The following is a 13,163-nucleotide window of genomic DNA, read 5'->3' as shown; positions in this document are numbered from 1 at the left end:
GCAGCAACCGGAGAAGTCACGTTGGGGGAACAGCAGAAAGCAGCTATCCGTTTACACTACTTTGCTCTAGCAGCTATCTTAATGGTGACTGCGTGGCCGGGGGGAAACCTGATCGGCCAGATCCAGCCGAAACCGGGAGGGAGGGAGTGGGCTTTCCGGAGGGGGGGAGGGGGAGGGAGACGAAGGAGGAGGAGTAAGAGAGGGGAAAAGAAAGAGGAAAAGAGTGCGAGGGAGTGAGGGAGGGAGGAAAATAAACAACAAAAAATGTCCTCTTCCTCCCCCACCGGGCAGATTGCAAGTGCGGCGGACATCAAGCAGGAGAATGGGATGGAAAGCGCCTCGGAAGGGCAGGAGGCGCACCGAGAAGTGGCGGGGGGCGCGGTGGCGGGGCTGAGCCCCCCGGCTCCAGTCCCTTTCCCCCTGGAGCCGGGGGACGCCGCGGCCGCCGCCGCCAGGGTGAGTGGAGAGGAAGGGGCAGTGGCGGCGGCGGCCGGAGCGGCGGCGGATCAGGTACAACTCCACTCGGAACTTCTGGGCAGGCACCACCACGCCGCCGCCAGCACCACCGCACAGACCCCGCTGGCCTTCTCGCCGGACCATGTCGCCTGCGTGTGCGAGGCGCTGCAGCAGGGGGGCAACCTGGACCGCCTGGCCCGGTTCCTGTGGTCTCTGCCCCAGAGCGACCTGCTACGTGGCAACGAGAGCCTGCTGAAGGCGCGGGCGCTCGTGGCCTTCCACCAGGGCATCTACCCTGAGCTCTACAGCATCCTCGAGAGCCACAGCTTCGAATCGGCCAACCACCCGCTGCTGCAGCAGCTCTGGTACAAGGCGCGCTACACCGAGGCCGAACGAGCCCGCGGCCGGCCGCTGGGCGCGGTGGACAAGTACCGGCTACGCAGGAAATTCCCCCTGCCCCGCACCATCTGGGACGGCGAGGAGACGGTGTATTGTTTCAAGGAGAAGTCGCGCAACGCGCTCAAGGAGCTCTACAAGCAGAATCGCTACCCTTCGCCCGCCGAGAAGCGGCACCTGGCCAAGATCACCGGCCTCTCCCTCACCCAGGTCAGCAACTGGTTCAAGAACCGCCGGCAGCGCGACCGGAACCCCTCGGAGACCCAGTCCAAAAGGTGAGCGCCAACTTTCCTCCTCCTCCCCCTTCCTCTCCCCCACCCCCTTCCCGGCTTTCTTTTCCTCCAAGTGCTCGCAAACATGGCGCTTACCTTCCCCACCAGCCGGGTCCGGCTGCCCACCTCTCCCCGCCCCCCACCTCGCTCCCAGACCCGGAGCAGGGGGCGGCTGTAGTAAGGGGCGGAGGGAACCTCCCTCCTCACCCTCCCCCTCCTGCCCCCAGAAGTTTCTCGTCGCCTGCCTAGGTCTCAGTCCCCGCCCCCACCTCGGCTGGTCACCGCTGCCCGGCTTCCCACCCCCATTCCGCTGGCTTTGAAGTTGCCACTCTCTCCTTGGGTTCTGGCCGGGCGAAGGAGGGGCGTGCGGACGCTGGCAGGGCAACTCTCGCAGCCGCTTGAGGCCCGCGAAGGCAACCGAGCGCCGGCCGGGTCCGCACCTCCGCTGGGTCACACCCGGCCTGTCGTGCGCACACTCAGTATCCCCGGGGCTCGGCGGCCCCCGGGTCGTCCTTGGAGGTCAGCTGGGAAGCCCTGAGGGGAAGAGAACATTAGTGGGGGCTGGCGACCCAGAAGGGGTCTGAGGACGTCGAGGTTTTAACGTGACAGAGTTAATCATTCACCCTGCCGGTTGTGGTTCCTTTCGAGACCGCCGCAACGTGGGGTGCCGGGGCGGCTCGGCTGTGCCGTGTTTTGAAACCTGATTCTGAACAACTTCGGATCGGGTTTCAGCGCGGTAGGGATTGCAGGGCTGCTGGGCCCCTTTCTGGGCCCCCTAACTGCGTGGCTCTCTACTGGTACTGTAGTTGGGAGGTGGGGGACTGGCTGGCATAGGCGGACAGCGGGAAAGAAGTAGGGGCGCTGTCAATTCAGCCCATCCTTGAGCTCCCACCCCGTTGGGCTTTAACTTTTTGACTGACAGGTTTTTTCCCCTCTCCAAAAGAAATACCGGGTTTTCCACCTCTTTTGTGTGTCCTCCGGGAGTTATACACTTGGGGTGTGTGTGTGTGTGTGTGTGTGTGTGTGTGTGTGTACGCGCGCGCATGTATGTATATATTGTTGGATGAGGTAAAGTAAGGAAAAGGTCGTCTAAAGAGATAGCATCTCCAGCCCTCCGGGGATTGGAGAGAAAGAATCCAAACTCTGCTCGAAGGTTATGCTCAGGGAAGGAATCTGGGAGTCGGGAAGCCAGCCCGTCTGGGCCAGGTGAAGGTGATCACCTGGCGCATTCCAGAGCCCGCCGCGGCCCGCCCTTATAGCTCCTGCCCGTAGAACCCGGTGGGGGCCCGACGGCTGCCGAGTGCCTCGCCCAAGGCAGAGAGAGAGGCTCCGTGTCCTAGCCCGGCCTCGCGGTAACCAAAACAAAACGCGCACCGAGACTATAGAGCACCCTTCCGCAAACTTGCGGAGGGACCCAGAAAAAGCCAGTTGGTTAGGCCACGCCACCTGCCCGCTAGAGGCCGCGGATCCCCGCGCCCAGGCACCAGCAGAATCTGCTAGGCAGGGGATCAAAGGGTGGTGAGCGGGCACAGTGCGCAGGCCAGCTGCCTTGCAGCCTCCCTTCCTAAACTGGGCGCGTTCCCCGAGTCTCCCTCTACCCCCAAGCCAGTCTACCAACTTCACCCCTCTCCCCCCAAACTCCACGCCCCACTCCCCTAGTTGCTTGGTTTAGGCCCCTCTCCGGATCTACCACCCACCCGCACCCCCGTGAGTCACCCTCGCAGACGGCGATGGCGGCTCAGCCTCAGCTTGTAAATCAAAGGGCTTTCCGCGCTCCTGGCCCCGCAGCCCAAAGCCTGGGTAATCCCCTCCCCTCAGCATGAAAGCGAACCGCGGGCCACTACTGGGATGTCAGATCATCTACTGGGCCAAGTCCCACACCGCGCTTCCAAACTGCCTCTGTCCTGCTTCATTTACCCAGCCTCTCTAGCCAAATGGGGGGAAAAGTCCACCACCAATCTCCAGCCCCAATTTGGTATCTCCCCCAAGTCTGGGAGCAAAAGATTACAGTCATGCCTGGAACAGGATTGAGGACTCTGGGAAGGGGACTGATAGTTACCAGGCCGCTGAATGACCCACACCCTTTGCCTCCCACCTCACCAGGGCACTGGATGGTGTTTGTTAAATAGGTCCCTATGGCTTCCTTTGGATTCAAAGGCGACTGCACATAACTGTTCTTGGGTTGAAAGTGTCTTTCCTACAACAAGGACAGCCTCTTTGTTGAATGAGAGAGTTGTCTGGTGGAGTAGAAGTTTGGGAGCAGGTGAGAAAATGGTCTCTTGTTAACTAATGGTGAATAAAGCTGAACACTTCACACCTTCTGCTCCTTTGGCAGTTTCACCTACCTCTAACACTAATCTGAATAGAGGGGAGGGGAAGCGTTTCTAAACAGGAAAAACTGATCACTTCATTTAATGAGATTTCCTGTGATATAAGTAGCAGCATATTTCCCAGTGAGGAATAGCATATCAGTGCTATAAAAAACAAAAATTCATAACTATTCTGTAAATTCTTCCAGGTCTCTGGCCTTTCCCTTAAAATATATTAAAAATGATTAGGATCTGAGAATTTATCTTTCCTGATTCCCTGGTCAGAAACTGCTGAAAGGTCTCATAATTTTAACAGGACTAGTAGATATCCTGCTGTGCTTTCCTTAAATACTGCCCTTAATGGGTTTAGAAGTTATTTTCTAAACAAATGGCACCATGTAGAATGTCATCCCCCTGACCTTCTGAATGTCTTGATTTTCTCTTCCTTCTGTACAGTGAATCAGATGGAAATCCCAGCACTGAAGATGAATCCAGCAAGGGACATGAAGATTTGTCTCCTCACCCACTCTCAGGTTCATCAGATGGTGTCACCAACCTCAGCCTTTCCAGTCACATGGAGCCAGTATATATGCAACAAATTGGAAATACTAAGATACTAAGCTCTTCTGGAGTTTTGTTGAATGGAAGCTTGGTACCTGCAAGTACTTCACCTGTCTTCCTTAATGGTAATTCTTTTATTCAGGGACCCAATGGAGTTATCCTTAATGGATTAAATGTGGGAAATACACAGACAGTGTCATTGAACCCACCAAAACTGTCTTCAAACATTTTGAGCAATGGTGTAGCCATGACTGACATACTGGGATCTACCTCCCAGGATGTGAAGGAATTTAAAGTCCTCCAGAGTTCTGCTGCTAACTCAGCAGCCACCAACTCCTATAGCCCCAGTGCCCCCGTGTCATTCCCAGGGCTGATACCCAGCACTGAGGTGAAAAGAGAAGGCATTCAAACAGTGGCTTCCCAGGAGGGAAGCTCCGTAGTGACTTTTACTACACCAGTGCAAATTAACCAATATGGCATTGTCCAGATCCCTAATTCCGGAGCAAACGGCCACTTCCTTAATGGGAGCATTGGATTCTCTCCACTGCAGCTGCCTCCTGTCTCAGTGGCAGCTTCACAAGGTAAAAACCTCATTTGGTACCATAATGCACCAGCAAATGTGTTGGGCTGCTGCTGAAAATGGCATATTTAGTGAGAGCTATAGATTGGTGTTACTATTCAGGTACCTCATTAACTCCACAGCTGCAGAACAACCTGATATAATTTTCCTTCACAACACCCATGTAATACACACAGCTTGCTTGATTTCCTTGCATTGTGGGATAAGATTTTATTTTCCAAAAACTGAATGGAAAATATAATTCATAAGTCTTATCAATTCTAGTTACAAAAATATGTCAATCAGTGCTTACAAAATAAGTAGTGGTATCCATTACTTGACATTTTTTAAATTAAAAATGAATAAAACTGCTAAGAATGTAAAAATGAGTTGAGCAGTTGATAAGCATATATATGCTTTACCTAAGCACTATTCAACAAAATTGTTTTAAATGAACAAGCAAAAAAGACTATATCAATTTTGTTTGAATCACATTCCCCCTATAATTAAGACTACAACTTAAAATGACTTAAAATCAGAAGAATATGTGATTGGATTTCTGTTACTCAGGATATATACTCACCCCTAAATGTGCAAGTTTATTTATGAAAACAACTATAAGTCTTATTGATATATATTTGTGACTTTAATACTAGTAATCTGCTAGAGAAATCACTGATCTCAAATTTGAGAAAGCCTAAGCTAATATGCCAGTTTTTCACTGACTTTAACCAAGTCTGGATCGTTTGTCATTGTAGAGAAATAAGAATAGTTAGAATTTGACCATGGAGGTTACATGGTCCCTTGAATTCAAGAGTGGAAGATGTTGATGCATGTTTCCCTTTTTATAAGCAAATCTGAAAGTACAAATTTTTAATTAATTGCTGGCCTTCAAAGTCAACTTTTCAGCTTTCTATGATTTTACCAAAAAGAAAAAAAAAATAGGGCTGGGGTCATGGCTCAGTGGTAGAGCACTTGCCTTGCATGCTTGGGGCCCTGGGTTCAATTTCAGCACCACATAAAAATTAAAAAATAAAAAGTGAAGGGGAAAAAAAAAGGACCATATCTAACTTTTTAAAAAAAGAAAGAAATTAGTCAATTTATGAACAGTCCTGTTGTTTCCACAGCTATGATCTACTTCAGCTTATTGGAAGCACTAATGGGAAAATGATTGTAAATTTCTTTGTTTCTCTTTAAGCAAAATGTTAGTCAGACATGACAGCCCTGCAGCATACTGTTCAGTGTTCATTGTTGCAGCTAGGGCCAAAATATGAAAGCCACAGAAAAATTCAAAGTGTTTAGTTTTACAATAATGTGGCTCTAACCCCTTTTCCCTCTTTAGGCAAATTTCCAAAAATAGGTAACATTTAAAAACAAAAACTTTTAACAAAAAGTGAGTATGTATATTGGAAGAAAAGAAAAGTTTAAAATGTTTGTTAGTTATAGTCTAGAAAAGTGCTACCATAGAAAATTATTATGAACTAATATCTAACTTTTTAAATGTTCCATAGTTATTATTTTTTTAAGTGGGACATTTAATAAGAATAAAAGTGTATACAACCAAAGATTATTAAAAATTGTGCCCTACATATGTAATAAGAATTGTAATGCATTTTGCTGTTTTATAATAAAAAATAAGAATTTAAAAAAATAGAATAAGAGTAGCATTTTCAGTTACAATAGCTGAAAGACAGGGCTGTCAATCCTTAAACTGTCTGTGAATTGAGGGTATGAGTTTAATTAACTAGAAGAGTCCAATGAGCAAATTCCTTTATAGTAGTGTGTATTACAGTTCTTAAGAAAGCGTTTTGGGGATATGACTTCTCAAAAACACATAGAGCCTTGTTTCAAATGTCTAGATAAGGTAAACTTAACCTTTCTATTATTAGGGTTTAAATGAGAAAGTAGATTATCTGTATCTTTTATTTATTAAAAATCTGAAAAAAAATAAGGGGTTTCTTTTCTTACCATCATTACAAAGATTTACTTTGTACTTTGGAGTTTTAATAATTTTAAAATTAATGTTTAATAAACTCAGTTGCAGTTGTACTTAAAAATCATTTTTAGATTATATCTGCCTTTCCCCTTTTTTTTTGTATATAGTATAGTTTTTATACTTACAGAAGTATTATTTTACTTGTATTCAATAGCCATTGGGAAAATGTTTCATGTGTTATGTTGTCTCTATTAAAAAAATTGTTTTTGCACATATACACTGGTAAATAATTTCACAAGCACGCATACACAAAGTAAACATCTCTTTCAGATGGTTTTTGCAACCTACAAGAATTTTAGAGCATACGTTGAAGCCAAATGTTTTCATATAAAAGCACTTTTTTTCTCATTTGTAGAGCCTAAACAAACATTCATGTTAGGAAATAGCCCAAATATACCTAGAAATGTTTTTTTTTTCTTTCTTCTTTTTCTTTTTCTTTCTTCTTTTTCTTTTTCTCCAATTTTTTATAGTTGTAGATGGAATGCCTTTATTTTATTTGTTTCTCTTTATGTGGTGCTAGGCAAGCACTCTGCCACTGAACTACAGCCCCAGCCAGAAATGATTTTCTTAACATCAGTATTTCTGTGATGAAATTTTGTAGCAGTTACATAGGACTTCAAATACACTATCTGTGTCTGCACCTCCCTCTCTCTCTCTCTCTCTCTCTCTCATTTAAAGACATTTCTTGGCATTAGGGTGCTTAAAAATGTTTGGAACACATATAAAGAGCCTCTGTAATAATTCACAATTATTCTAATAATTCAAGAAGAGAAATAATTCAGGGGAATTCCCTAATTTAACATTAGACCATTTTCACAAATACTGAAGAGCTGACATCTTATTCAGAGGCAGGGTAAACAAATAGCACATCTGAATTCTGTCACAAATGCATCTCTTGCCCCAAATGCATCTCTCCTTCAATAGCAGTATCTAGGGACCTAAATCATCTGATTACCATCATTTCTCTTTTCCCGTGTAAAGACTGGGGGGCGGGGGGGGGCTTGGTGGAGATATATATATATATATATATATATTTGATGAAGGTGGGGTATCCAGTTCATCTACACTGCCTGAGTTATCTGATTTGAACATCTTCTAACTTTTCCACTTACATTTCTTTTTCTTTACAGACCATTATAGTGACAGTCTCAAAAGATACAAACCTTTTAGAGACACATTAGTTCTGATCCTTTATGTTAATATGTATTTTTAAAAGCAGATTTCAGTGTAATCATTAATTTTTCCTATCACTACAACACTGAAAATTGAGAGCTGGCCCAACAACAGAAGAAAAAATCCTTTTGAGTGTTTTGTTGACTTCACATTACTTTATGGCTAGTTTGGTGAAAGTCTGCAACTTGTCTGTACAGGTTTATGTGGTTGACTTGTAAGCCTCAGGGAAACTCATTTTATGTGGTATTTTCTACATTTCCATTTTATGTCAGTTATTGAGCAGTCCAAAGCAAAGGCATTTTATTTTGCATTTATGCTTTCTAGTTGTACTGACGGTGCTAGCAATAATTATCAACTAATTAACAGATATCAGTTGATAATAATGAACCAACTTGATATATATATATATATATATATATATATTATATATATATAATATTTTGACATATATACATAGATATATAGTTTTTTTAACTTAGCATAAAGCTATAGTTTCAAGTGCTGAATGAAGGTGATTCTGAACCATGATTGGGCTGCATTATTACATAGAAGTTTCACTTTGCTAGACAACTATTCCTGAAGAAAAAAATCACATGGGTAAAGAAGTGATTTTTTTCTCTTTCCCTGTCACTTCCATCAATGCTAATCATTACTTTATTTTTTCCTAGGTAATATTTCAGTAAACTCAAGCACTTCGGATGGGGGCACATTTACAAGTGAGTCTGCCACAGTCCAGCAAGGAAAGGTTTTCTTGAGCTCTATTGCTCCCAGTGCAGTGGTATACACTGTTCCTAATTCAGGCCAGACTGTAGGATCTGTGAAACAGGAAAATTTGGAAAGGAGCCTGGTATTCAGTCAGTTGATGCCTGTCAATCAGAATGCACAAGTAAATGCAAACCTGTCTTCTGAAAATATCTCGGGGAGTAGCCTCCATTCACTGGCCTCCTCATTAGTTAATGTATCCCCAGCTCACAATTTTTCCCTGACTCCCCCTACACTACTAAATCCCACAGAGCTAAACCCTGACATTGCTGATAGCCAGCCAATGTCTGCACCTGTGGCAAACAAATCTACTGTGACATCTGTCAGCAACACTAACTATGCAACTCTTCAGAACTGTTCCCTTATTACTGGCCAAGACCTATTGTCAGTCCCTATGACTCAGGCTGCCCTTGGAGAAATAGTTCCTGCTGCTGAAGACCAGGTGGGTCATGCCTCCCCAGCAGTACACCAGGATTTTGTCAGAGAACATCGTTTGGTTCTGCAATCAGTAGCTAACATAAAAGAGAATTTCTTACAAAATTCTGAGAGTAAAGCAACAAGCAGCTTAATGATGCTGGACTCCAAATCCAAGTATGTCCTAGATAGCATGGTTGAAACTGTCTGTGAAGACCTGGAAACAGACAAAAAAGAGCTTGCCAAGCTCCAAACTGTCCAGTTGGATGAAGATATGCAAGACTTATAAACTTTATCCCCAAACCCTTTTTTTGGCATCAGCAGCAAATCTTTTCATGAAGCCCTAAATCAAAACATTTTCCCATTGAAAGGAAAATATCTACTTTTGCAAGTAAATGCATTCAAGAAACTTTGGATTGATCTGCATGAAGATCAGTTAAAAATACAATCGTAGAACTTTATTACTGCAGCTTTTTTGTTCACACAAAATGTTCTCTTTTAAATAGATGGAGACAAAGGAACAAGATGAAACGTATCAAGTCAGAGTATATCATTTAGTTGGCAATATCATTCTAAGGTCAAAATAGAACTTTATAGTTTTTTAAATTAAAAATGCATACACCTAACAGAATTAAGTATAGCTAAAGACTGTTAGAAACAATGCAATTGTTTTTGTTTACTTTTACTCCATGGGCATTGATAAGGTTAAGAAACAAATGGTACTGCAAACTATTTTAAGAGTGTTTTTTTTAAGGTTAAATAGCTTAAAACATTATACATATATATATGTATGTGCATACACACATTTCTCTTTCAGCGTTTTTGAGGAAGTCTTGGTTAAGTCTCTACACATTTCCAAATATTATTGCTAACAGTTCATTGTGGCTGAGGAAGTTTGAACCTCCACAAAAACTCTGAAACACTTCAGTATGAATGTAAATATATCAGTTCTGTAAGTAGGATTTGAGTAAGTACGGTGAATTTTATTTATACTGTGTATGTTTCTCTTATACTTCAGGCGTTATAAACTGAAAAGAAAAATGTTTTCTTACTGTTTAATTTATTTTTATTGTTTGAACAGGAAGTGAACATCATTGTTTCCAACAAAGTTTTACTTTTTTGTAGAATTTTAAAAACAATGATTTTTATCAGGAGTCTATTAAGGTCAATATTAATAACACTGAAACAGGAACTCTAACTCCCAATATTGGAATTTTGGTACTTTTTTTCATACCTTTGTTCTTTATTTAGCAACACAATTCATTTAAATATGTTTTATATAGAATTCTATGTGCCTTTTTACCTTGTGGCCTTTTTATTAGTAGTGAGGTACAGAAGTGTCAACAAAAGCACTGATGATTCTTTTCTACTATCTAACAGGGTCAATTTCATCCCAATTGCTTTAAGTCTGGAGAACTTAAGTTTCACTAAATAATATGTGTTATGATTATCATGCAAATGGATCAATTATTATTGATGATTTTCATTACAGTGAAAATAAACTGTAGAAGACCATGTAAAATCAATTATGCAGCCAGGAAAACAAAAATTTTAAAGAAAAAAATATGTATTTTTTTTTCCTATTGAGCAAAATTCTATCCCATCGAAACTTCATTCTTAGTGTTTTGAATCAGTTCTTACACTATAACACATGACTGTTTGCACTATATTAACAAGTCTTTTGTAAAAGTAAATTTTGGGGGTTTCTTTAAGTTTGCTTGATAATGTTTATCAGGACTCTGAATGCAAGATGTAATAATGCAATTCATTTATATAGTGAATAAAGTTACCTCTGGCCTCTAAAAAGCCAGAAAAGTGAAAAATGGTCTCTTCAGTGAGGACTTAAAGTTGTTAAACATAAAAATGTTACATCTTGTTTACTTTAAGATGTGGACAAAGCGTCCTCTCTAGAGCTCTGCATGCCCATCAGCAGAGCATATTGAATAAGGGCCATAGAGTACTTAACTTTTGCTATTATTGCAAATGTAAATCACAGGCATAGATGAAAACACCTATGAAGAATTCTTCTCCCTTCATTTTGATAAAGAACTTACTACATCTTTCTTTTTTTTTTTTATGAAATTGGTGACTATTCCTAAGCTGCTGAAACTATGTTTTTTGCCTTGGTTTTTACAAAGTCAGGTGTTTTAGAGCTCTCTTCCATTCTACCACTACTTATACAGCTTTCTTTTTCTTTGGTTCTGTGTTATCAAGATTAATTACATGGCTCTGTACTGTAGTGTACATAAAAATGATGTTTTCCATTTGATTACTGCAACTATCAAGAGTTTGTTAATTATTTAAAACTACTCATCCAATAAGGGAGATAAGCAGGTTTTAAAAGTTATATATGGCACATATGTAACTGGAAAAATTTTATATGTCTTCCAAAAATATAAGCCTTTTATTTAGAGTTCTTCTCCCCTTATGAAAAAGATAGCACAAAACTTAAGACTTACCTAGGAAACCCCTTTATATTTTCAACATGATATAATAATAACCCTATAATTATTCTAGGTAGCTACACAATATACCAGGTTAAAAATCAATGCACATTGTAAAGAACTTATTGTTCTTTTCTATTCTTTCAGTAAAGTAAGGGCCAGTTGGCATGTAGCCCATGTATATGTGAATGGAATAAGATAAACCCCATGATCTCCTTGCACAGAATTGCAAATTTTTTGTTTTTTTATTTTTATTTTTTGCAATATCAAGGGCCAGACTCAGAACCCTTGGAGTTCATGTGGCAAAATATCCTTACATAAACCAATGCTTGAAGATGCTACAGATGACCCTCTAGTGGCCCTGAAGAAGAATTGGAATGGGGCAAATAACCCTTCAAATCCCAACCCCTGCTGCTGGCTTTTGGGATTTTTGGTGTGAGCCTATCTATGCACTCTATCAGCCAGAATTTGGCATTTTGCTCTTAGTCATATCTAGTAAAGGACAGTCTGTTGTTTAAATAGAAGGTGTATTTGTTTCTTAAGCAAGAGCACCTGGGTTATACTGCATTATATCTCATGTATAATTATAGTAAAGACTCTGAATTAAACACACACTCTAGTGCCTTTCTTATGTTGTGAAAGGCAGGTAGATGTTTTAGCCATAGATTAAAAAAAAAATAGTTAAATTGCACACTGACCTTAAATCTCCCTGTATGTGCCCTTGTATCTTGCATGTTAAAAGTTGGATAATTGGGCATGTGTAGCAGCAACCTGCCCTGCTACATCCTAGAGAGTGTGCTTTCTTACATAGCCACCAGTACTTAACATTCTTTAAAATGTGTTAACAGATCATCTCATATAAAAATAATTCAGGAAAACTGTAGGGAAAAGAAATATATTTTACAAAAGATGTTTCAAAGTCATCCTACTTCTTAGATGATAGGGTCTAACAGTTATTTTGTATCTAACTGATACATTTCAAGTTAATTAAATATTACCACCATACATTTTATTAGTCAAAATTATATAGCATGTGATTCTTTTGGCTTTCAGGGTTCTCAAAATTTTTTATTCTTTTGTTGCATGTACTATATGTTCAGAGGCAATCAGTTATGTACTCAAAATGGTTTTACTGTGCCTTACACAAAGAAACTCTATACAGAATGTATATCATGGGGTGGGGGAACAGAGTCTTTACTGCACTGTTAGGTGATGGCACACAGAGCATGTCCCAGAACATTTCTGTGCTTAATTACCCAACCAAAGAGATCTAAAGTATGTATGTTGTACTGTAATGGGGGTTTATGCCTGGACAATTAAGTGTTTTATTTGTTTTCTGAAATGATGTGAACTTATTTTTCTAAACACTATGCTAAATAAACTTTATATTTATACATATCCTGTGCTGAAAAAAAAAAAGTTATTTGAAGAACATGGTGTTTTTAAATGTGAGTAACCCATCTTACTAGGCAAGAAATGGGAAGTAATATTGGCTTTGTCACTGAAAAAGCAGAGAAGAGTACGAAAACACACGCATAAGCATTTCAAAGACTGGCAAATACTTATGAGACCAGTTGGAGACATTTTGGAAAATAATATCTGATCTTTGTACAGAATTATGCAATTCACTTAACTGTACCACACACTCAGAGCTAAACTATTACATTTTAGCCTTAGAAGGGAGAAATGTGCCTTACTCATTTTTCTGTCCCAAGAGCTCAGTGTGGTAGCTGGCATATAGTAGGTATTCTGTATGGGGATAAATTGAAAGTCTGTTCCCAAATCAATACATTACCCATCCCTAGGGCACGACCAATAGCC

The 13,163-nt window shown here is 41.3% G+C and overlaps 2 protein-coding genes across 3 annotated transcripts in view; one reads left to right on the top strand and one right to left on the bottom strand.

Annotated features, from left to right (window-relative positions):
• MNAT1 (MNAT1 component of CDK activating kinase) overlaps positions 1 to 1,642 on the bottom strand; it is a 258,540-nt gene extending 256,898 nt beyond the window's left edge. The window contains exon 1 of the mRNA XM_081288978.1: positions 1,425 to 1,642. Within this exon, the coding sequence (XP_081145104.1) occupies positions 1,425 to 1,430 (6 nt within the window). The 5' untranslated portion in view covers positions 1,431 to 1,642. The remainder of the gene's footprint in view (positions 1 to 1,424) is intronic.
• SIX4 (SIX homeobox 4) lies at positions 210 to 12,709 on the top strand. Of its 2 annotated transcripts, none has more exons than XM_081288966.1 (3): positions 210 to 1,127; positions 3,890 to 4,575; positions 8,391 to 12,709. In XM_081288966.1, the coding sequence occupies exons 1-3, from the start codon at positions 265 to 267 to the stop codon at positions 9,185 to 9,187; spliced, it is 2,346 nt and encodes a 781-aa protein (XP_081145092.1). In that variant the 5' UTR covers positions 210 to 264; the 3' UTR covers positions 9,188 to 12,709. The 2 variants fall into 2 exon arrangements, with proteins under 2 accessions (XP_081145092.1, XP_081145093.1); XM_081288967.1 differs by having other exon boundaries at positions 215 to 1,127; positions 3,890 to 4,119; positions 8,391 to 12,708.
• Positions 12,710 to 13,163: the final 454 nt, after the last annotated feature.

Source organism: Spermophilus citellus (assembly GCF_964194105.1).
Source record: "Spermophilus citellus genome assembly, chromosome: 4".
Taxonomy (NCBI): domain Eukaryota; kingdom Metazoa; phylum Chordata; class Mammalia; order Rodentia; family Sciuridae; genus Spermophilus; species Spermophilus citellus.
Note: the sequence above shows the minus strand (reverse complement) of the source record. Positions and strands in the feature narration are given on the sequence as shown.